Source organism: Myiozetetes cayanensis, unplaced genomic scaffold (assembly GCF_022539395.1).
Source record: "Myiozetetes cayanensis isolate MyiCay16 unplaced genomic scaffold, myiCay2020 scf4, whole genome shotgun sequence".
NCBI lineage: Eukaryota > Metazoa > Chordata > Aves > Passeriformes > Tyrannidae > Myiozetetes > Myiozetetes cayanensis.
Window position 1 is genome coordinate 5,105,065 of NW_026087631.1, and position 24,068 is coordinate 5,129,132.

Consider the following 24,068-nt stretch of genomic DNA (forward strand, 5'->3'; position numbering starts at 1 on the left):
AGCAGCTGTGATTCCCCCAGTGGGTAGTGTGATCCCAATTCTGCTGTCATTCTGTTTACATTCCAGTGCTCCCTGTTTTGCTGTCAAAGCCCATGTATGAGAGTGTTTTGTAAATGGTGGTCGCTGGAGATTCAGTGGGGAGTTTTGCTGGGCAATCTTGTCTCTGTGCCCACATTTTTTATTTTTAAATTTTTTTTTCCATTGGAATTATTCCAGTGCTAATTCCTGTGCTGCATATTGTTTTGTTTTCGAATGAGTGATTTAAGAGAGATGGTTTCTGAATTAGTGAGCCCAGAGGGCACCCGAGGGGCTCGGTGCAAGCATTCACAATTAGCCAACTAAACATGTCTGCACAGTGTTACATAAAATGAAAAGTCTGACATGTTTGGGATGTTAGCCCTGTCTCTGGGCATCCTCAGGCCAAGGTTAATTTCCTGCCCTCTGTTCACAGCAACAGGAAATTGCAAAGTAGGAGCTTGACAGAATGTCTGTTCGCTAGACTGGCACGGGATGTGATGTGAGTACAGAAGGGAGGTTTAGAAGGAAAGGACATAAGGCTGACCTCGCTTCCTTTCAGAAGCTAGAAACTGCTTCTGAAACTGCTTCTGGGCAAGAAGTGCTGGACAGAAACCTTCCTGTTTTGTTTGGACTCTTCTTTGAGGTTCACAACATCTTTACTCTTAGATGTGTGACTTCATAATCTTGCAGGCTTCTGGGTGTTTTTATATAGCTTTTCTCAAATTTCCTCTATAAAAAGTTTTTAAAAAAACAAAAAAACAGAGAAAGGCCAGAATGATGTAACGTGTTCGGTGACGAGACTTTCTGAAAGAGAATTTTGCAGCTGTCACATGCAGCTGAGTGGAGATATCCACCCACAGTACATTGACTGATAAAAAGACAAATGTCATTCTCTGGTCTATCAAAAACAGATTTAGAAACATGCTGACTCTGGGTCAGCAGGATGTGGGAAAGTCATTCTCCAGGAGTTTGAGAAAGATGAATTCAGCATGCCATTCCATTGTGTGCAGCACTCACATCAGCCTTCAGTTGACAGGGCGGTCACAGTTCCTCTCTGGCTCCAGATATATATTTCTTGCCACTGTCTTGGTCTAACTTTAGAGAGCTGCCTTCCATTTCAGCTCAGCCTCCGTGCTGACACCAGCACGTGCTTGATGGCATAGGAGAAAACGGATGTTCCTGCTGCCATGGCATTCCCCACCAGTCGTAAAGAGCTGAAGGCCTTAGAGAAGGAATTTTGACAGCACATTCGTGTTCTTAATAGCTTGCTCTGGGGCCGGCCAGGACGTGGAGACATCTCTGGTATGCTGATCAGTGCCTTTGGAGAAGCTGGCAGAGCCCCAGCTGTCAAGGTGGATTGCAGCTAACTGATCTGGTGGGATTAGGAAGGATTATCGGGAGCCCCCTCTGTCGGAAAGAAGGGGTTCTCAGCCAGGATTGCTTCTGGGGCTGCCCAAATGTGGAGTTTTTCTGGAACAGTTTAGACACCAGAGCAGGTTGTGGACACCGGATGCAACTCACAGAGGAGGCTGAACAGCAGCAGGCTAGGTGATAGCTGACACTGTCTCTAGGCAGTAACTCGAGGAAAGATGGAATATCATGTTCCTGAGGCCTGTCTAAGTTCACTTCCTGGCTCTGAAGTTTTCCCAGTCTCCCTGAACAGTGGAGCCAGTCATTTCACCCAAAACTACCACCAAATAAATCAGCTTTTGAACTCGTAAAGAAAGGATCTTGACCTGTGGCCTTGCCTCTTCCATCTTCAAGATGGAGATGTGACAGACTTTGGACAGTCTCCTCCAGTGATTGTCCTTTGGCTAGAGTCTGGAGCCTCAAATCTTCCTTGAAGACGGTTTGAGGGAATGCCCTAAGTGAGCATAGACAAAGTCTGTCATGGTAGAGACATTCCTCCAAATCTTGTAGAGTCTCAAGCTATGGGAGAGGAAGGACACTTGGGTTTGCCCACTGCCAGCCCTGGAAAACCCCTTATGCTGCAGATGTTTAGGCTGAAGGCTGCCCTTTGGTCACCTGTGCAGTGGTGCTCTGTCTTTCTGCTGTGCTTGCCAGAGCTGTGGTGCGTTGTGCTGTTGGCTGGCCCTGGGTGGAGGTGGTGCTGGGCAGGACTGCTGGATAGCTGCACCTTCTCAGGTGAAGTGTCTGAGCAGCAGTGGCAAGTTCTGGGCCTGCACTAGGTTGGAGCTCCGTCAGGAAGGATGAGACATGGCAGAGGAGCAGGGATGCTTCATCCTACCTTTTGAGAGGTGGTCACCACAGCTGGTGATGCCCCATCCACTAAAACTCATCCTGGAGAGCCCCAACCCATCTTGTCCAAAAACACAGATACCTTTGGCGGCAGCTTAGGTACCTCTGGCTGCAGTCCTGTTCTGTGTGCTGCCAGAGAAGCCCTGTAAATGAATCCATGCACATTAACCAGCTCCTCTTCAGGGCAGGTGCCTCCCTGGCTGTTGAAGCTAGTGCTGTCCTTGCACACACCCTGTGTCCTGCACTCTCTTTCCTGCTAAACCTCATCTCGTAACTTGTGTTCAAGTGGAGGATCAATAGTTATCACGCCTGCAGGGAGTTATTCCTCTGTTTTGCAGCTGTCACAGGTGAGACTGATTTCTGTGATGTACTAAGAGAGAGGGAGAAATGGAGTCAATTACAGACTGCTTTGGCCTGCCCTTCAGAAATAAAGCATTGCTGGTGGATGACTTTTCCTGGAAAAAGCTCCTGGCTTTCCCAAGCCATTTTTAGTCATGTGGGCTTCACACAGAACTTGTGGCTAGACCGTGGTTGTGCCTTTATATAGCTTCTGTCACTCAGGAGATCAAAGACTGCTTCCAGGCTGATACTTGCAACACAAGGGAAGTTTGACTCCCGTTTTTGCCTTTTGGCGCTAGGAGTGGTACTGTTACTGCGTCAAAAACCCTGGACAGAGCTGTGCTTGCCATTTGTGGGCTCTGAGTAGAGAGATTTATGGGAGTTTGCTGTATTTGCTTTGTGCAGACTGATAAGGAGGCTTCTCCAGTGTGTGAGGGCCTGCCTAGGAGAACATACAAAGGTATTGTTTGAGAAGAATTAAAACCAAGCAGTGGAGGCTGAGAACCCAAGTAGCTGAGCAGTGGAGGTGGGAGCTGGTTATGAGGATTCCTGAAATGAAGACAGATAGTCTGTGGCTGCTGTGATAGTCAAATACTTCCTGTTTACCTCTCTATCAAGCAGGTAGCAAAACTACTTCTCTCCCTGGGAAAGAGATTTAAGAAAAAAAAAAAGAAAAAAAAGAAAGAGAAAGGAAAATAGGTTAAAGGTGGTAAAAACCACAAGTGCTTAAGTCAGGTTGCACTCCGTTCATATACTTCATTACCATCTGTGAACTGTGGAATGTGGTTTTTCCCTAGGCTGAGGAAAAGGGAGTAGCACGTGCAGAAATAATGTGCCATTTTGCCCCTGTTAACTCCTGCAGGATGAATATAAGCCCGAGAAGGCTTTGTCGGAGGAGGATCTGAAGAACGCGGTGAGCGTGCACCATGCGCTGGCGTCCAAGGCAACAGACTATGAGAAGAAGCCCAACGTCCTCAAGCTTAAAACAGCAGATTGGAGGGTCCTGCTTTTCCAAGCCCAGTAAGTGCTCTCTGCATGCCAGCCATTGAGGAAAGAAAGCAGTGCTGAAAGAGGGATAAATTCATGCCTGGACAGGTTAAAGCAGAGGCTTAAGAGGTTCAATCTGTTTATTTGATCAGAAATGAGATTAAGTAGTGATGTGATTACAGTGCACATGTAGTGCATGAGAAAGAAACATCAGGTTTTAAGAGGCTTTTTAATCCAGCTGAGAAAGGCATAACAAGATGCAGCAGCTAGAAGCTGAAGCTGCAGGAAATTCAATTTGGAAACAAGGCACAAACTTACAACAGTCAGGGTGATTAATCACTGAAGCAAATGACCAAAGGCAGTCTTGGATTGTCTGTCTCCTGATGTTGTCAGGTCCTAGCCAGATATCTTTCTAGAAGATACGCTGTGATCAGAAACAAAGTTAATACAATAATGATATGATTAAGTTCTTCATGCTGTGATACCCAGACAAGAACAGATGACCTGCCTTTTGCTTCTGACATGAACCCCTTTCTACCAAGAGCACGTACAGATCCTGGAGATCTGTGATGTCCTGCACCACTGAGACCTTAGGATATGTATCTGAATCAGGGCATTGACTGGCTCTGTCACCTGTGTCTTTGGATTGGATTAGGAAAAGATGTGTGCTGGGGTGAGGTATGGGCCTAACCATAAGCCCATAGTCTTAGTTAGCTGTCACTAAGTGCTTGCAAACATAGACCACAAGACTTAAGCAGGCTCTTAAGACTAGTCCAGTTCTGGTTATTCTCGCTTTTAAAATGCTCTAGAAGGGGTGGAAAGAGGTAGAGGAGGCTTGAGTCAACAGGTGCTTAATGTGTGTTTCTTCCCCAGGAGCCAAGAAGAGATGCAGACCTGGATCAACAAGATTAACTGTGTGGCTGCTGTCTTCTCTGCACCGCCGTTTCCAGCGGCAATTGGCTCCCAGAAGAAGTTCAGTCGCCCGCTCCTGCCAGCCACCACAACAAAGCTATCTCAGGTGAGATGTTCTTGTGTGGAGGGCAGGTGATGACGATCTCTCTTGCTGGCTGGAGATGGGATGGTGGTCCTTGTCACTGTTTTATGGCTGTTGCCACTGGCAGTCCCAGAGAGGGAGGCTTACATGGTAAAACTCTGCTCGTTCCCTGGTGCAAGATTGGAAGCGGTGGGAGAGAAGGAACAGACTTGAATATAGTTGTTTTATATTTTTGAAGAAAAGAAACAGTCACCAGTGTTCCTAGTACCAGACAAAGAATTTTCATCTTGTGCTTATGGCTGTGTAGAAGACATTTCAGATACTGACTGGTGGGTTTTTTGAAATATGAGTGTGTATTAAGGCCACTCATTTCAGAAGAAGTAGACATTTTCCTGGTCTTTGGCTTATTGAAATGATAAAAGGTGAAAGCTGATGGATTAGACAAGCATCAGTTCTGTTTTTCCCACAACATTTTCCAGACTCCAATCCTTATCAGCCCAGGGATTTCCTGTATAGTACGTGTTTGTAACTGTTTCTTACATGAATGTCTTTGGTCTCCCCTTGTGATCACACAAGCTTTTAGCATCCTATGTCAGGGAGTTTCAGAGCTCTACTTCTTGCACAAAACCCCACATGCTTCTGCTTGTTTCACACTGGCTGTGTCAGATGCTTGCACCCATGGCTCCCTGAACTTTGGGAGATGGCGATGCATGCCTGCAATTCCCTCTGCCCTGGCAGGAACATGACGTTGTTTGCGTTCATCAGGTTGACAGAGCGACAGGTTATACTTCACGAGTATTCTCCTGTACTTTTTAAAGTGATCTGCCCATGCTGGATTGCTTCTTAAATGGGTTTGGGTTTTTTTACCGTCTTCATAGCTTAGCAACTCTCCTTAGAAACCACTGTCACAAAATCTGCATTTCTCTAAGGGGGTGTTTTTTTTAATGTCACCCCTGCTTTTTCTCTCTCCACTGCAGTAGCCTTTCTTCTTACAATGTGGTGGCCTACTTACCAACTTGTGTTCTGGGCTGAAGTTTAAAGCACACTTCAGAAAGGATAATAGTAACTTGTCATCCTTGTGCTTTTACCTTTTGCATACCTTTCTGAAAAGACTGTACGGGGCTTCCATAATTTACCCCTAAAGTCACCAAAGAAACCTTTTTTACTCATCGTTGTTCTGTGTGGTTGTTCCATTTAGCACAGTTTCCTAGTCTCATTTCCATTTAATCTGGAAAAGAAAAAGTAGATCACAGCCCTGTGGTTTGTGTCTCGAAGAAAGGGAGGCATGAAAAGGGGAGTAAGATAAGCTGTTTTAGTTAAGGGCAGAAGAATGTTAAATGTTAAAAGTAGATAAATTCAAAGGTAAGTAGAAAGATGTTTGCTTTCATCTGCCTGTGTGGAAAAGCTGCCAGCAGGCTGTTTCTCATTTGACAGACAAAAAAAAAAATACAAATTACCAAATCCCTGTGGTTGCTGTTTAGGGTTTTGTGGGATGAATCATGATGGACAGTACTTCGTCAAAGGGTCTCTTTCTGGTCAGGCAGAAGTTGGAATGCAGTGAGGACCTAACATGGATGAGGAAGAGAGTTTGGACACGTGCAGGTTGGGGAAGATCGTTGTACCAGCTTTTCCTTTAAAAGCAGAGGATCTTGGTTAGTCCAACCAAAGAAGGATATGACAAATCTGTATATAAAGGAACAGCCAGTCTAGAAAAGATCTACTTGGGTGTTGTTTGATTTTTTTTTTCCTGAGAATGTGCAGCACACCCAAAAGCTCCAAAACTGGTGCCCTGGAAATTACAAATGCTTTATTAATAGCTGCTCAAAGACCTCCTGTCATCAGGCTGTAGGACTCACTGCCACAGGATGTCACTGGGACCAGGGATTCAGCTCAGTGTGAAGAGTGATTGGGCACTAATGGGAGAGCATGCAGAACCAGGATAGTTACTAACAGCAACGAGAATTTTTGGCAGCCAATAGCGAGTGGTTTGAGCCCTACCATGTTTAGGCGGAGGCAAATTATCCCACATGTTTCTTTCTTCAGTTCTCTTGCAGAAGAGTTGAAACGCAAGATTAGCTGGGGCTCAGCTATCATTTTTTCTGTAGAAATTTTCCTCCTTTCTGCTTTTCCTGCAGCTCTGGCTCAGTGAGCTGGGAGGCTCGGTCCCTGCTGTGACTCAGTGCAGCGCAGGCGTGTCCGAGCTAGGCTTGAAGCTGTGGGCTGCACAGCCACACCACTGAGGGACAACACAGGCAGCTGTCCCCTCCTCTGAGTCTGGGTGCCTGCACGGGAGCTGAGCTGGGTGCTGTTGTTGTGGCTGGCTAAGTCACCCAGATCTGCATGATCTTTGCTGTGTTTTGGACTTGCCCACTTCCAACATATAATTTCAGATCCAAGCCTAGAAATGGACAGAAGGCCATCCTGCAGGAGATGGAAACCTTCTGAGAGGAGGGAAGGTTAGCTGACAGATGGACTGGAGGAAGTGAGTGGGCCTGGGATTATGATAAAGGAAATTGCCTAGAAAGTGGGAGTAGCAACTCCTCACTTTCTCCAATGGCACAATGGGATAAAAGCTGGTAGCAGCTTAGCAGAATGGGATACCTTTTGGGGACTGGACAGCCCTTCCTCTTCTGAGTGCATTCTATTGTTATAAACAAATAGAAAGCACACACCAGAGAGCTCTTGGTAGAGCAGAAATGGAAGGAAGGGCACAGACTCCACATCTTTTCTATGCTGGAAGGAACTCCTTTTATATTGCAAAGACCTGAAGCAGGTTCTTCACATCTCTCGTTCTGCCCTTGGTTTGACTGCATACACAACGGTCTTAATTAATTTACAAAGAAATGTATTAGAGCAGAAATATCATGTTGTCAGTAATGCTCTGCAGCAAGCTGCTTTTGTTGCTCACAGTAAGGCAAGGGTTGACAGGTTTACTCTCCTTCCCAGTGGCACCTTCTGGCTGCTGAGTTTTTCTACAAACTTGGCCACTTTGCAATAATACCAAGTAGTTTCTTTCTCTCAGATTTACACTTATTGTACAGGGCTGTCTCTTCTTTTCCTTTGCTTACTGGATATGTTAGATTCTGTCACTGAAATGCCTAATGTGTTTTTGAAGGATGAACAGCTGAAGTCCCATGAAGCTAAGCTGAAGCAGATCTCCACTGAGCTTGCTGAACATCGCTCCTATCCTCCTGACAAGAAGCTCAAAGGCAAGGAAGTAGATGATTACAAACTGAAGGACCACTACCTGGAGTTTGAGGTGTGTATGGGAAACATCATTACTTTTACTTCTTAGGTGTGGGTGGGGGATGTCTTATACTTGGGGTAGAGTCCTGAAGTTCTGCATTGTTCACTTTACGTCCCCAAGAAGTATGTTCGAGTAGGCAGAAAAGTCACAGCAATCTCAGAAGCTGAAATGCGGCTCCTTTTCCTGACAAGAACTTCCTGTGACCTTACCCATGAGTTTTTCTCCCAGTCAGTAACACGGAGGATTAAAATGCGACCCAGTGTCCTTTTCTGACGTATCTGTTTGAAGAGATGATAAGGTCTTCAGGCAGGACACGTCTTGTGTTGTAAGACTGTGTTTCCAGGTGTGCTGGAACCTCAGTCTTCACAGAATGACTGCATTCTGCAGTAGTACAGATTGTGATAATTGTCTTCCACTGGTGTGTTTTGAAGGAACTGCCATTCTGAAACTACTACCATAGTCATGCCTCATCAGAGCCATTTGTACTGCGAGCCAGCGAGCCGGATGTCAGGGTCAGAAGGAAAAGGGTAGGATTAAAGATCACAGGATTGAGTGATGCAACTTAGGCAGCTGCATTGGGAGATTGTTCTGAGTATCTGACAGCAGCTTTTATCCGTCATGGTGTCTGTCACACTGTAGGGCTATGTGGGAGCAAGCTGGCAACCCACCAGGTGTCTGGTATTTGTTATGGCTACACCTTTGAGCTTTTTCCCTCAGAACTGTGAGTCAGTGTTGCCTCGGGTCTGAAAGGATCCTACTCTAAATAGGCAGTGCCCAGCAAGGAATATCCATAGTCTGAAGAAGAGGAAGAACAGATAAGATGAAAGTCAGAGACCACCAGAGCTGGTGCTGGAGGCAACACAACACAAACCTCCAGAACTAAAGTAAGCCTCCTGCCCTGTGTTATCAGTTTCTATTAGAGGAACTGTTTTCACTCCTGCACTGGACTGGTTGTGTACTTTTGCTTTTGCAGAAGGTTGTAATCCCTGTGTTGAGTTTCACTTTGCGGTAGCAAAGTAGTCAGCTTGGCTTTATGAACAGGGAATCATATCTGACCAACATGATAGCCTCTTACAGTGAGATGTTTGGTGTGATGGATGAGGGGACAGCAGTGGATATAGTTTGTTCTTCACTTTAACAAGGACTTTGACATTGTCTCCCCTAACATCCTTGTAGACAGGCTGATAAAGTGGATTAGGAAATTGGCAGTGAAGTGGTCTGGCTGAACATTAGAGATCAAAGGGCTGTGATCAATGGCACAGTGTCAGTTTGGAACACAGCACTCAGAGCAAGCCACACACTTTGTCTCTGGACAGAGTGTGACTTGGAAGAGCAAGGAACTTCTTGGCTTTGGGTCCTTGACACAAAGTTTATTTTCTATTCCTTCTAGAACCACGATGAGTTAGGATGAAATGTAGGCTGGAATTTTAGATGTTTTTTTGAAAGATTGATAGAGGAGTAGATTGTTGTGGACTTTTTTCTGCTTCTGTCAATTTTATCACGGTGATCTTTAGAGAAATATTCCTCAGGTACCTCACTGCAAATCAGAACCAGTACAGCCCAGAAAACAAAAGATGTCATCTTCTCTAGTGAGATTGTCAAACAGCAGTTCAGATAAATGATCAGCACTGCAGGAATGCCTGTCTGAGCAGGGAAGTGGTGGCAACAACTTCAGTTACGTGTGAGAAATGGTAATTCAAGGTGCTTCTGTGCAATGCTGTGTTATCTTCACACTTGGCACAGATTTCACAGGCCATGTTGAACTATCAAGAGACCGTTCCAAAATGTCAGAAAGTCAAGCAGACAAGGTAGAAGGCCAGCTCGGCTTAGAGGGATTTACTTTTAGAGCTAAGGCAAAAAAAAGTAGGTGTTTGCCTATTGGAAGCACAGTCAGGTGACGTGGGAAGAATAAAGAGATGCTGCTTGCAACTGCGAGGAGAAAATTTTTGTGGCCAAAGCTCAACTGGAGTTGAAGCTGGCCAGAAATGTGGGGGGCAAGAAAAACAGGTTTTTAAAGTGCATTAATGGCAAAAGGCAGTGCTGAAATAGCATCAAACCATTACAGGATGAGGGTGGCCACCTCACAAACAGGGACAGAGACAAGGCAGAGATGTTTAACACATTCTTTGCCTCTGCCTTCAGCAATGATGCACCAAGGGGGTCTCAGTACTCTGAGCTGGAGGACCATGAGTGTGAGAATGATCAACTCCCAGTCAATCCTGAAGTTGTATGGGATCTGCTGCTCCAGCTGGATCCCTACAAATCTGTGGGGCCTGATGGGAGTCATCCCAGAATCCTCAAAGAGCTGGCTGATGTCATCACGAGGCCTCTCTCAATGATTTTTGAGCAGTCTTGGGAATATGGCAGGTCCCAATATACTGGAAGCTGACTAACACTGTCACAGTGTTCAAGGGGGGGAAAGAAGGAAGACCCTGGAAACTGCAGGCCTGTCAGTCTTACTTCAGTGCCTGGTAAAGTTATGCAGAAAATTATTGTGGGAATTATTGAAAAACACCTGAAGTCATCAATCACAGCCACCATGGCTTCGTGATAGGAAAGTCCTGCTTATCAAACCAAATTTCCTTCTGTGACAAGGTATCCCACCCAGCTGATCAAGGGAAGCCAGCTGATGTCTCTCACAGGATCCTGCTGGACCAAATGTCCAGCACTCAGCTGGATAAACACACCACGTGGTGGGTGAGCAGTTGGCTCAGGGGTCGGGCACAGAGGGTAATAGTGAGTGGGGTGACATCAGACTGTGACCTGCCACTAGGGGGGTTCCACAGGGCTTCATCTTATGTGCTCTTCAACATCTTCATAGACCACCTGGATGCAAAACTCAAAGCAATACTAAATAAGTTTGTTAATGATACTAGACTGGGAGGAACCATTGACTCCCTTGAAGACAGAGATGCCCTGCAGGGAGATTTCAGCAAATTAGAGGGCTGGGCAATCCCCAACCACATGAAGTTCAACAAAGGAAAGTACCAGATCTTGTACCTGAGATGGTAAAACCCTGGATGTGTGTACAGACTGGGGAATGAGGCTGCTACTGGAGAGCAGCACTGCAGAAAGGGCCCTGGGGGTCCTGGTTTGTTGGCAAGTTGAATCTGAGTCAGCAGTGCCTTGGCAGCCAGGAGGGCCAACCCTGTCCTGGGGGTCAAGGCATCACCAGCCAGTTGAGGGAGGGGATTGTCCCGCTCTGCTCTGCCCTGGGGCAGCCTCACCTGCAATACTGTGTGCAGTTTGGGCACTGCAGTATAGAAAAGATAGAGAGATAGTAGAGGGCATCCAAAGGAGAGCTGTGAAGATGGTGAAGGATCTAAAGGGTAAGCCATGTGAGGACTAGGAGAGGTCACTTGTTCTGTTCAGCCTGGAAAAGAGGAGACTGAGGGAGGACCTTGTTGCAGTTACAACTTCATTGCAAGAGGAAGCAGAGGGGCAGGAAACAGTCTGTCTGGTGACCAGTCACAGGACCTGAGGGAATGGCATAAAGCTGTGTCAGTGGAGGTTTAGGTTAGATTCTAGGAAGAGGTTTTTCACCCAGGGAGTGGTTGGGCACTGGAACAAGCACCCCAGACCTGAAGTGGTTACAGCACCAAGCCTGCCAGAGTTCAAGAAGTGTTTGGACAGTGCTGTCAAGCACTTGGTCTGATTCCCAGGGCTGTCCTGTGCAGGCCAGGAGTTGGGACTTTGATTATCCTTGTGGGTCCCTTCCATCTCAGAATATTCTGTGATTCTTTGAGTAAAAAACCAAACCAAACAAAAACCAAACGGTGAGCTATATGAAAACCACAAATGGAAACTTTCTGCTGGTTTTGGGGTTTCCTAATCTTGCCTTTAGAACAACGTCCTGCCGGGGTCAGGCAGGAGGTGGTGACAGGAGGTGGTTGCTGTATGGTTAAACCAAAAGGGAAAGAGGCAGGTGAGGCATTGTTTTGCAACTGTCTCTTTTAGGTTGAGATTGCAGGCCAGACCTTGCGTCTATGTACAAAGATGTTGATACATCTCCAGAAAAACAACAAAACGGCCTGTGAGTCCCTAAGGAAGCAGCATAGTCCCATGAGGGAGGAAGAAGCTATTTTCCTTTTCTGTAGGTCCTTATAGTTCCTTTTTGTTCACACCCTAGCAATCCCTTCATTCCTGTTCCTGATGAAAAACAAGTAAGGTGGTTTTTCCTTCTGAGGGGAGGTGAACCAAGAGGTGTCTGAGTGCTGTCAGGTGAGACGTGAAGCCAGAATACTGATGGGTGGCTACTTCGTCTCCTCTTTGTTGTGCTCATTCAGTCTTCAGAGATAATGTTGCAGAAACTTCTGAATGGTTTCAGCTTCTGTGGTTTTATTTTCTTGACAGAATTTTCCAGATTAATTTCTCTTAAGGCAAAATTCCCACCAGCTTTTACCTAACTGCAAATGTCAGGTCGCTAAAAGACCAAGCGTTTTGCAGTTGAAATAAAAATAGAAATGCATCGATTAATTGCAGTAGAAATCAGGGGCCCACAAAGGCTGGGGAAAAATGGCCATTTGCACACATATAGATCCTGGATTTCCATTCTGATTGCCGAGTCTTGTGACCCTGCTTGTTTACTGGACTTATAAAAAGCAGATCTCCATATGTCAGTAAAATCCCTCTCTCATTTGATGAATATTACGCTATTTCCAAGCTCAGAGCACTGGTTTGCCTTTTGCAGAGGTGTCTGGTTCGTTGTGTGATGAATCATCCATCAGCCCTGTGCATCATCATCAGGGTTCTGCTTGCTGTTTCTCCATTTCCATTTTTATTAAATGACACATCTTACCTGCTTCATGTGTTTGTCTGTCACATTGTGGAGCTGGAGCTCCAGATAAGGAATTGATAGGAATGCTTTTTTATTTAATTTTTAGGTCGATTTTGTGGTGATCCTCCTCTGTGAGTATTTGTTTATTCAAAGGATTCTCAAAACCCAGTCACCTTCTCTTTTTCCCCCCCGCCCCCTTTATATTACACACTTCAAAGCAGTTACCGAGCTTTTTGACTTCCTGCCCTCAAATAGGTGTTTTTATCTGGAACTTTATTTTTTACTGGAAATTGGAAAATTTTTTCTTAAATACGTTTTCCTCTGCCAGGAACATAATAGTTTGGCCTCTGTTTTGCCACTTTGAAATACAAATTAGCAATCAGGATGGATGTTAACATTCTCCTTCCCTGTTACCCAGCACACTGAGGTCGTCTTAATTACAATGCCTGCACCACCTCTTCAGTGGATATGTCAGGGGCAGGTTATTAAACAGAGGAGGATTGCTCTGTTCTCAGGACCTCCTGCCCCAGCATCTGTTTTTGAGGCCCTGCAGGGATCTTCTATTACAGTGCCCTCATTTTGTTCCTTTCTGAGTTGCTTCTTGCAGAAAGATGTAATTGTGGCAAGCAGAGCAAAATCTTTCATTGGAGAGGGAAAGGTCTGGTCCAGATATGGAATAGAACAAGTGGGGATGGCACACAGTAAAGGGAACTTTTTCCATTTGAAAAATTAAAGGGTCTGGGCAGAGAGCAGCCTTCATCATTCCCTGTAAGTGACCCTAGCAGGGGAATGTGCCATGCTGCTATCATAGCCCTCTCATCTGCTCCTTTTTGTCAAGGTCTGGCCTTGCAGAAGATCCTCTCACGGGCCTAGTGGTGGGCAAGCTGGTAGTATCTGAACTTAGTGGGACACTGCTTTGGTTTCTCCCCCATAGGTAAAAAAAGCAGGAAAAGCAGACGGAATAAGAGCAGGAAACGCGGGACCTGCCGATGGGAGCGAAGGGTTGCAGGGTAGAGCTGTAGACAACCAGAGCAGGACTTTTGCTGTCCCTTAGTTTACTGCACTTTATTTCCATGCCTGCACGGGACACGTGGCATCCCAGTGTGCTTGAGCATGGGATGTGCCTCAGTGTGACTAAGGTCAGCAAGCTTTCACTCAGCGGTGTTACTCGGAGATCGCCGTGCTAGCTGCGAGCCACCGTTCAGCAGAGCATCGGAATTCGTGTGCTGCGGAACTGAGTGCCTCTAATTGCACAGCACCCTGGGGCTCAGCCTGCCTGAAATCCACTTGGCACAGTTTAATTTACATTAGCCACTATTGTTCGTGTCCACATCAGGCACCATTGTTCGCGTCCATATTAGGCTGCTGGCTTCCAGGGCCGGCGGAAACCACAGACGGTCTCTCAAGTGCTCTTGCAGAATTTCTCCCAGACTGATCTGGGCCTTTCTTTTCATTTCCCAGAAAAACCGCTATGAGATTTATGTCAGCCTCCTGAAAGAAGGAGTGAAGGAGCTGCTGAGTGGAGGAGAGAACGATGCGCCAGGACTGAAGAAATCCCACTCAAGTCCTTCTTTGAATCAGGAGTCTCCAGTTAGTGCCAAGGTGAAACGCAATGTCTCGGAGAGGAAGGACTACAGGCCAGAAACACCCAGCATCAAGCAGAAGGTCACTTAGGGCGGAGATGACAGCGAGGGGAACAGCCATGCAGCAAAGTACCGGTGGTCAAAATTTTTTTTCATTTTAATAACCTGTCATTCACAAAAAATAAGTGCATCTGCCTGAATGGGGTGTTAGTGACATTTTCTATTGTATATTTTGCTGTTTCTGTGCAGATTGTGGGAGATGTCTTTGCTCCTGCTTTGCTTTGCTTTGTTGATTTATCATTTAGCAATTGAAGCATCGGGACTTTTTTATGTTGTTCTGTTTCTAAAGGAGCTGGGGGAGGGGTAGAGCGCTGTGACGTATATTCTGTCTCTTCCCCGTTTATCTCCTCCCATCGGCATGTGGCTTTCATCTCTCAAGTCACTTGTCACTTTATTTACGTGGTGGGTGGGAAAAATAACTGGACAAGTGCTGCAGTGCTGTGAATGTAAGCTGTAGCTGCGAGAAAAGCTGTGCAGCTGCAGAAGCCTGGCTAGAGCCTGGGGTGCTGGGAACACTAGTTTCCTGTCAATGTGGGGCATGGTACTGGTACTTAGCAGCAGGTGCTACAGTAAATAGTCACTGTTGCTTATTGTTACTGCATTGAGGCTGAACCCACAAGTGTGAAGGAACGAAACCTGGAAACCTCTGGCGATGCTGGGATGACGGCATTGGAATAATTTGTTTGCTTCCTTCCAAGCAAAGTCTTCTCCTGAGTTTGCAGGCTGGAATGCTGGAAAGGCTGGAAAGCATCCAAACCCGTGCTGTCTCTGCTGTCACGGAGATTAGGGTTTACCCAGCTGGAATGACTCTCTGGGTTTTACATTTATTTGCGGAGGAGGCTGCTGTAGAATCAGCCATTAGCATTATATGTTAAAAACAAAGGGCCTCTGTGTAGTTCTTAACTATACGCTCTCACTTAGCTGCTATATAGAGCCTTATGATATATTGTGTCCTGTTGCTTCCCCTTCCAGGAGTTTCCTTGTTGGTGTGCACGGAGAGCTTCTTTCGATTCCTCTGATAGTGACAAAGCACTTTGTCTTTTTTCTTCAGGAAGGGATTCTCCTCAGTTCTTTATTTTCCTGCTTTAGCTCACGTATAGGTGGAAGAAGCTGGTGCAGAGCAGAGAAGGGGACAGACATGTCCTTTTTGCAGACCAGGGTTTGATGCTGTCCTGGCTACTCTGTGCCTGGAGGCCAGCACAAGGCAGCCTCAGCTTTGTCAGGTCGTACCCTCCACCCACAGAGAGCAAGCCCTGCTCACAGATCCTGCATTCCCTCTTCCAGGCTTTCAGAGGAGAGTGCAAGACAGGGAGACACCACCATGAGTAAGAGCTTTCCATACCTGAAAGCCCACAAACCATTGGGGTGGCCAGCAGTTTTCAGGCATAGAGAGTAGAAAGATGACATAGAAATTATTTTCCTGCTTCCTAGCCGCTCTTGCCTGGTTCTCCTGTTACTTAACATCCTGGGTTTCAATCTCAGGTCTGATACTGGCTGACAGGGTGAGCTTGGGACAGGTCTCTCCCATTTTGACTCACCCTTTTCCATTGTGGAGTAGTACAGCCAAACTGGCCTTTCCCACAGAGTACCTTGGTACGTAATGTTGAGGACCATTTGAAAATTGTTTCTTGCTGTTATTTTTGTTGTGCCTGGCACAGGACAGCCTTCCTGATGGATGCAATTCTTAATGTATATAGAAATGTCAAGATCAATGCAAGGACTGTTTAGAAATGCGCTGGTGTTTCCAGCCCAAGTAGTCGAAGGGCCACACATCAAAAAAAATTGCCACCTGAGTGGATTTGTGCTCTGCCAGACCTCCCAAGGGTCCAAGTCAATTAATCTAGCTTATTGAACTGCCAGTTCAGTGGGCGGAACTGGGAGCGATCAAAGAGAAAGGCCCTTGACAGACACCGCATAACTTGCCTCCCCCGCTGAGTGCAACAGCTTTCCCAGTGTTGTGCTGACTCTTGGCTGTAACGAAGGTTTTGCGCTTTCAGGTGCTGGGAGGTTTGGGAGCAACTTGGTCCTTGCAGCTGCAGCCTGGCAGCGGAACCAGATGGTACCATTTTCATAAGTGATGTTGGGACGCATCCGGCATCTGCCACTGGGAGTGGCCACTCCATGGTGAAAGTCGTGATGTTGGCCCTAACCTTGGCAGCGTTGCGAAAAGCTGCAGAAGTTATTCATTCTTACTAAGGTGGAGTTAACATTCAGTCCTCCTGAAGGAGAGAGATGCCTACTGCTGCTGGAGCCAAAGGGATGTGGTGCAGCTTGTTGGGGTAGGGAGGCTCGGGGTAGACAGGTACATGATAGGGTTTATTGGGAGGGATTATTTGCATTAATTAAGAGTGGTAGATCAGCAGCTCGTGGAAGGGAAAGAAAAGCTAGATGTCTGCAGCTGTTCATCATGCTCTAGAGGTTTAAAACAAACGAGTGGAACAGACAGAAGAAGAAATTCGTTTGGGGAATGCCGAATGCGCATTGGAGAAGAAAACTTGACCTGTCTGTTGTGGTTTAGGAATGGTATTCCCCAGTTTAGTGTTCCCACTGAGACTCTCCAAACCACATGCCACTTGCTCACTTCCCCCTTCCCCTCCCCTTGCAGCAGGCTGAAGAGGAGAACTGGAGGCATAAAAACGTAAAGCTCACGGGTTGAGATAAGACCAGTTTTACTGGAAACAGCAATGAGATAGGAAAATTAACAGTAACGTCAACAATATCAATAACAAAGTAGACAAGAGAGGGAAACAATTCACAGAGGAAAGTTCTCCAGCAGAGCCTGACAATACCTGACCTCTTGCCCATCCCTGAAAAATGATGTGGGTGGTATAGGATAACCTCCTGGTCCTAGCCGTGCCCCCTCCTGGCTACTGCAGAAATTAACTCTGTCCTGGCCAGAACCAAGACATTGTCTTGCATAACAATGTTGGGACGCATGCAGCAGAAACAGAACCAAAAAAATGCAGATCTGTAAATGGGCACTGCTAGGCTGTCAGGGTGGGGGTCACTAGAGGATCTTTTTGAAGGCAGGCTAGAACATGCTTAGCAGACCTCTTGTGGTTATGGAGTGTAGTGGTTTAAACGCCAAAGAAGTGACATTTGACTTTTTTCCCCTCTGGGTTTTGACATATTCTGGTTGCTGTAGACTTCAGTTAAATTGCTGAACTCAAAAAGAAATTACTCCTGTTTAATGCATTTTCCAGCTGTGACATGGAAACTATCAAAGTCATTGCAGAGAAGACAATTTGAGTCATATGAAAAATCAAAAAGTGAACTGCGAAAGTGATATTTTTTTTCATTATTTATTCTCTGTTTCCATGTATACTTGTTAATGGATTAGATTATATTTTTAAATCTCATCTGGGCTTATCAAATGCAGTTTTTCACTGCATTTTTTAGTCATTTAACCTTTGTTGATCTTGGAGTACTGTTGGTGAGACTGCTGAGGCATGCAGATTAGTTTACCCAGAATTTGTAGGTCCTGCTCAAGTTTTAATTAATACCATTTTACTCTGTTATTTTACAATCTGTAAGCATCCCAGGCACCCGTGTAAAAATGCGCATTTTGGAGGCCAAGCAAAAAATGTGATTCTGTTGTGGAAGGCTCCTGTCCTCCCTTGGGAATAGGATCATCTACCAAGCAGTACTGCAATACCTGATGATATTATACAGAGTGGAGCAGGTTCTCAGGAGGTTTCAGCAGTGCATCTCCTTGGGTGGCAGCACTGAGGGTGTGGCCAGGTAGCTTTGTGTGGTACCCTCCACCTTTCCCTTCTTTGCTGAAGCGTTTGCCTTTAGGAGAAATCAGTGCTCGACCTCAGCGACTCAGGACCTTTGGTTGTAGTAGGTAAGGATACTCTGCTGTTTTCCAGCCCTCCTCTGGGACTCAGCACGCACCAGAACTGCGTTTCAGTGAGCAGCCTGCAGCTTTCTGGGGGTGCTCAGTGTAAGCAGGGAGCCTCCACGAGCATGTGTGCGTGCAGGCGAGCCTTTGCAGTGATGCAGGGAGGCGTCGTCCTTCCCTGTGAGCCTCGCTGCTGCAGTGTGCAACCATTGCCCAGGCAAAGCCTCTGCCTGCAGGCTGAGAGGAGGGGTGCAAAGAGGGGAGCAGGATGGGGCCAGCAGCTCCTCACTTCCCCCCATTTCATGGTGCAAACAGTGGTTCTGGAGGAACCCAGAAGCATTACTGGTCGCTCACCCTCGAGGGGCTGAACCAACTTCTACCCCCAGCTAAGGAAGGAGAGACAGGACAGGGCCTCACTGATCCACACCTGAGAGCAGAGAGGTGAGGGAGAAGGGGAAAACTGCCTTCCCCTCTCCCCACTCAGCAACCAAGGAAGGTGAGGTACTCTCCTGAAGCCAAAACCACTCTTTACTCCGTGAGTCAGCAGGATGCAGGGGTCTGGTTGAAGTGGTTTTCATTCGTCAGTGGCTGCGAAAGAGACTCTCTGGACTGGCTGTGTGTTTGTGTGCATCTTGCAGATAAATCATGCATGGACCAGTGAACATGACTACAGCTTCTAAATCCAGTATTTATGTTGTGTCTTTAATTGATGTAGAGAGATAAGTCATCCAGCAGAGTGATTAATGCGGCAGAGCTGTGGGGGAACGCTGTTCAGCTGCGACGCCGACTCAGGCAGTTTTTCATCTGTAGCCAGTCACTTGTAAATGGTTACCACAAGCTTTCTAAGGGTTAGTAACAGCTCATTGCTCTGATCCCACGTGCTCTCAGTCTGTCCACGTTAAGGGGCTCTCCTGGAGCGCAGTGCTCAACGCAGCCATGGTTTGAGCTGGAGCTTGGCCTCGCAGCCCTCCCGAGACTGGAATTTTTCAGTGGCTTTGCACAGCTCCAGTGCATTGAAGTGACAAGGCTGGTTACTCTTCTGACTTGAAACAGCCAAAATTTTTGCCTTTCTCCAGTGGGGAAATGAGGTTGATTAGAGCAGGCCGTTCAGTGAGGAGGTGGTTGAGGCAGTGGAGAAGGCTAAAGGTGACAGGGTTATCACCAGGCTTCTTGAAGGCATTGTGTGGCGATGTTCTCCTTGAAAGTGGTGAAGGCTTTTCTCTGCACATGGCATACTGCTTACTGTGTCTGCATTCTCCATTCCTAAATGAATTTTGGTCTTATTGCAGTTAGTCTGACAGCTCCTCCTCCTTTTCTGTCAAGCTGCTCCTGTCTGTCATCTTAGCACCTCAGCTGCTTCTGTATAACAGGTCTGTTTCCTTCCATGCTCGCAGAAATCCAGAAAATTTGGCTGTCCCGTCTTGCACTGAGAAAACCTGCTCTGAAGCAGTGCTGCTGCGTTGAGTGGATAACCCCGTGAACAGCTTTCTCGCTCTGCTTGTCGGTAGCCTGTGTTTCCAGCCACAGTTAGAGCTGGGAGGTGCGAGACCGAGTTTTAGACTGCCGTGATCCTCCAGTGTTGTTCTGCAGGGATGCAAAGTCCCCTCTCCCACGCTCAGACCAAAACACTTGAAACATTCCGAGTCTTCTAGTATCCAGGTTGTTGGAAACACTGTCTGCTTTTGCAGAGGCAAAGGCAGCATACACAGCTTACGTCAAGTAGTCTTTCAGCTTGATGCTTGTTTGAAGTTTACCCAGTATTGCTCTCCCCGGGCTCTGGGACATCACATTTGCTCTGAGAGGGCAGTTAATAAGTCCACATTTCTCACCAGAGCACAACCATTGCTCCCCAGCATGTGTTCCCAGCATGTGATACCTAGGCTGCCTAGAGGGATGAACTGTAGAAGCTTTTACAAAAAGAGCTAGTCTGTAGCTTGTGCTTTTTAGAGGATATTTTTAGTATGTATAGGATCAGTATGCCTGGCCTCTCTTCTCTCCCAGCAGCATCGGGGTAATACAGTGAGTGGCTTCACCTGGAGCTTCACGGTGGGGACCTGAGCTCCAGGAAGCCATCAGAGAAATGGCACCACCTGAGCTGAGCAGCAGTGCTCACAACGACAGTGATTCTGTAGGAAGGAAATGAGCCAGTGCCACCCTCCACGGCTGCTCACCTGCTGGAGACTGTGTGCTCAAGCGTGGCCCTCAGTGCTGGGGGTTATTGGAAGCACTGTCTCCCTTTTCCCTCTAGATTGTGCTGCTTGAGGAACTGTCCCTACCACCTGCTGCTTTTCTCACTTTGTGACAGCAGCACCCTTATCCAGGGGTGCCAGAGTCTCTTTGTGAGCAGACTGGTTTATGTGAGAGCGAGGAGGACAGGTCCTTGGAAGAAGTGTCCCAGTGCCATCTGGGAGTATCTGCTCTGCTGATGGCAACATCCAGTTGAACAGTGAAAGCCTGAGACCATGTCCCTTGCTCATACCTTTTGTTAACTGCACTGAGGTTGTATTTTAGGTAGTTATTAGAGCCCTTGCTTTACCAAATGCAAGCAGCAGCTTTCCCAAAGGCTGCACCATTGACCTGACTTTGCTCCTGTGATCAGAAAGACCCAATTTAGGCCAGCTCAAAGCATTCTCTCTTCCTCCCCTTTGAACACTTAGCTATTCCATAAAAATGATAAAAGTTTAAAGAATGAGGGACCTCCCATGGCATCTGCTATTAAATCTGGGCCAGGCACCAGCTGCGGTACAGACCAGAGGTTTATTTGGACCAATAAACCATACATCACTTAGCAACGCAAGGGTTGAAAGCGCTACAGACTACGAGGGAGTGACTTTCCTCTGACATAAACTGTCGTAATTAGTAGCCACTCTGTAGCAGTGATCTTGTCTGTAACTCACCTAAAGGAGACCATCACAGCAAGATACTTTTTGTCTAAGCAGGCAAGTTTTCAGGTAGAGCTTAGTGGATATCATGGCGTAACCACAGAGCAGCCAGCCAAGCTGCCATGGAGACTTGTTTGACACCAAATCCTCTGACTCCCCTGAGGCTTTTGCTGGGAGAAGGGGGATCAGTGATATGGAGCCTGTGTCACTGCATAGGGCAAACTCTATTGGTAATATAAGTCTTAATTCACTTACACTCTTCTGGAAACCTCATGCTCAGTGCTATCAAATTCTGAAAGACTGTAGGATGAGAACAGGGGTGGATTGTGGTTCGGGTTTTTTTAAATTTGTACATATTCGTGACAACTATGTGCTCTTACTCACTACTAGGATTATAATTTGGCTGAAAGAACAAGAGTTTTTTGGGGAGTTTGAAAACTTTGAAATCACTGGTCTCTGGGTGAGGTACACTCTGAGGCTTACATTGCTTGGTGAACATGTTTAAGTGATGCCTATAGATGTGTGTATATATTTCATAGGTATAGTATGGCTTCTGTGGCACAGCACTTCAAAGCCTGCTGTTCTTTTCTGAGGCTTGTTTTGGTCAAAAGCACTTCAGCAGCTGCAAACATTATTAGGATGCTCGTTGTTCTAATTGTTCACAAATGAGGTTAAGCAGTCATCAGAGCTTTCGCAGATTTAGGGTATCTCTTGAGCTGCCTTGATCTCCATGTGTTGTCCACCAGAGGCTGCCTGTTGCTCTGCATGTTGAAAGCAAAGGCATACATTTCAGAGTCTTAAGCGTGGGTTAGTGGGTGGGATTTTCTGCCAGCTTAATACTAGGCTGACTTCCTCCCTCTTTGTATCAGCCAATGCCTACACCGGGAGCATCCGTGCTGACTTCTGAAAACCGTGCTCTGGGGATCTAATACACAGCTTTACTTCTGAAAATGTTGACCTTGCTCTGTGAACATTCAGCAAGGGGACATCGTGTCTGAAATTGTCCAGGAAGGACAGGTGCCTGTGATGTCTTCTGCAGATACAGCCGTACAGCAGTATTGAGGGTTTTTTTTCTGCAGCTGTACAGATTTCTAGAAGACTGGCTCATCAGCAGGGAAAAGAAGAGCAGCAGGGCTGAAATGTCTCCCTTGGGCATCTCATATACCTCCCAGAGGTTTCCCTTGGGATCTTTGAACAACCTATTAAAAAGTTACTGGTCTGAGTTAAAAGATGTGAGGAAACCCAGTGGGTTTTCCTGTTGTGCTCTAGTCAGGGCAACACTAGCATGATCTGCATAATATAGAGCAAAGCCTGAGGGTGTGATTCTTACCTGGAGTCATAAAACTCTTTCGAATGCAGTTAGTTTGAAGCACTTGAGCAACTTCAGTGAACCTCTGCCTTTGCAGTTCACTGGACCACGGTCAGAGTGATCATGTCTTGGAGAACTGAGACACGAGTGAACTGCAGCTCAGAATGGTATGAAGGGGGACATCCCCGTCACCTTGCTTTGGGCAAGCTGTAGTCTTGTAATCCTTTTTCAGGCAATGAGCTTCTCCCTTGGGTTTCCTGCCTCCCATGGTGATGTAGTGGGAAGATGTGGGTGAGCACTGTTGCACTCAGAGTTGCAGTTAAGAAGCATCATTTACCTTCCACCTGAGCTGTTGCAGTGTGGCTTTCACTTAGGCTGAGAAAGAGGATCGAATTTTCAGTCAATGTTGCATGGCAGCCATACAGGAAGCATAACTCTTGGCAGTGGTAGTACAGAAAAAGGTTTTGCACATGCCTGTACATACACCCTATACATCTCTTGTGTGCAGAACCAAAGTTACAGGGCCTGACAGCAGTCCTTGCAAGACCTTTCCTCTGGGTGGGCTCCTATCCCTTTTTGCAAAGTGTAGGAACCTTCTTTCTGATAACCTTGAACTCAGTTTACTCTTGTTACTGAATTGCTGGAGTGTTTTTCATTCAACACACTAGAGACGCAGTCCCAGTCTCACTGCTTTGTGGTAACTTCTTGGTCTGCTGTGAAGCAGCATTGAAGTAACCACCAAATCTTTTCCAGCAGCCTGGAACTTGCTGCTCTGACTCTTGGGGAGGTCATCATCTCAGGTTTGATGTTGTCCTACCACCAGGACACCCTGTTTTGTCCCTGGGAACATGCATGGCCAGAAAAGCATACTTGGCAGGTCAGAGTCAGAGCTGTGCAGACTTAAGTCAAGCCCTGGTTCATGGGAGATGTTTCCACGTGCTGCTGATGTCCGTAAGGACTCAAACATATACTTGCTTACACAGAGATGCTTTCCTGAAGCAGAGTTGTCACTCTTTTCTACAGGTATCATGGGATGCCCTCCCTTATTCTGCTTCATATATCTGGTACTAGAATGATCATTTCCTGGTAAATGAAGGCACTTAATCAGTCCTCTTCCCCTTGGAAGAAGGACTTTTGGGGATATTGTTATATCATTTAAAATAATATTTTGGAATTTAAGTTTACATTGCTTTATTTTTCACTTGAGGTGACTGTATATAAATATTTTCCTCTATTTTATCATTGCTGATAAAGTAAGCCTACAGTATACAGACAAATAATTTGCCTTTGATGTATTGAAACTGTGAGATATAAAGTAGACTTCTCTCGTGTCCATGTTCCTGACTATAACTCTGTTCCTCTGTGTTTTTATAAGTTGGAATAAATGTTGCTTACGGGCAACAAAGAGCCTGCAAGCCTCCCAATAATTTTTATGTCATTGAAATCAAGCAACCCTATTGAAGGATCTCACATATGTATAATGATATATGTATATGTACAAACTTTAGAAAGAAATAAACCAAATGTATTTCATGTTCTGCAGTTGAATGGGTTTTTTTGTCTGTTTGTTTGTTTGTTTGTTTGAGCCCTGACAGTTGCTTCCTACAACCAAGAACTCCACGGTGGTTTTACGACCACTGCCTGTCCTGCTCGGGGAAGTTACAGACCAATAAGTTGGTGCAGCCTTTTCCCCAGTGCACCCTCCTGGCTTCCATCAGTCAGCAGTTTCAGGGTTTCCCGAGCTGGAGCATACTCTGTGCATTACAGAA

At 46.3% G+C, this 24,068-nt stretch overlaps 1 protein-coding gene across 2 annotated transcripts in view; it reads left to right on the plus strand.

Annotated features, from left to right (window-relative positions):
* Positions 1–23,832, plus strand: part of PSD3 (pleckstrin and Sec7 domain containing 3) — a 112,030-nt gene extending 88,198 nt beyond the window's left edge. For both annotated transcript variants that reach the window (XM_050330221.1, XM_050330222.1), the window contains 4 exons: positions 3,479–3,636; positions 4,477–4,621; positions 7,713–7,856; positions 14,083–23,832. In XM_050330221.1, the coding sequence (XP_050186178.1) occupies positions 3,479–3,636; positions 4,477–4,621; positions 7,713–7,856; positions 14,083–14,295 (660 nt within the window). In that variant the 3' untranslated portion in view covers positions 14,296–23,832. The remainder of the gene's footprint in view (positions 1–3,478; positions 3,637–4,476; positions 4,622–7,712; positions 7,857–14,082) is intronic.
* Positions 23,833–24,068: the final 236 nt, after the last annotated feature.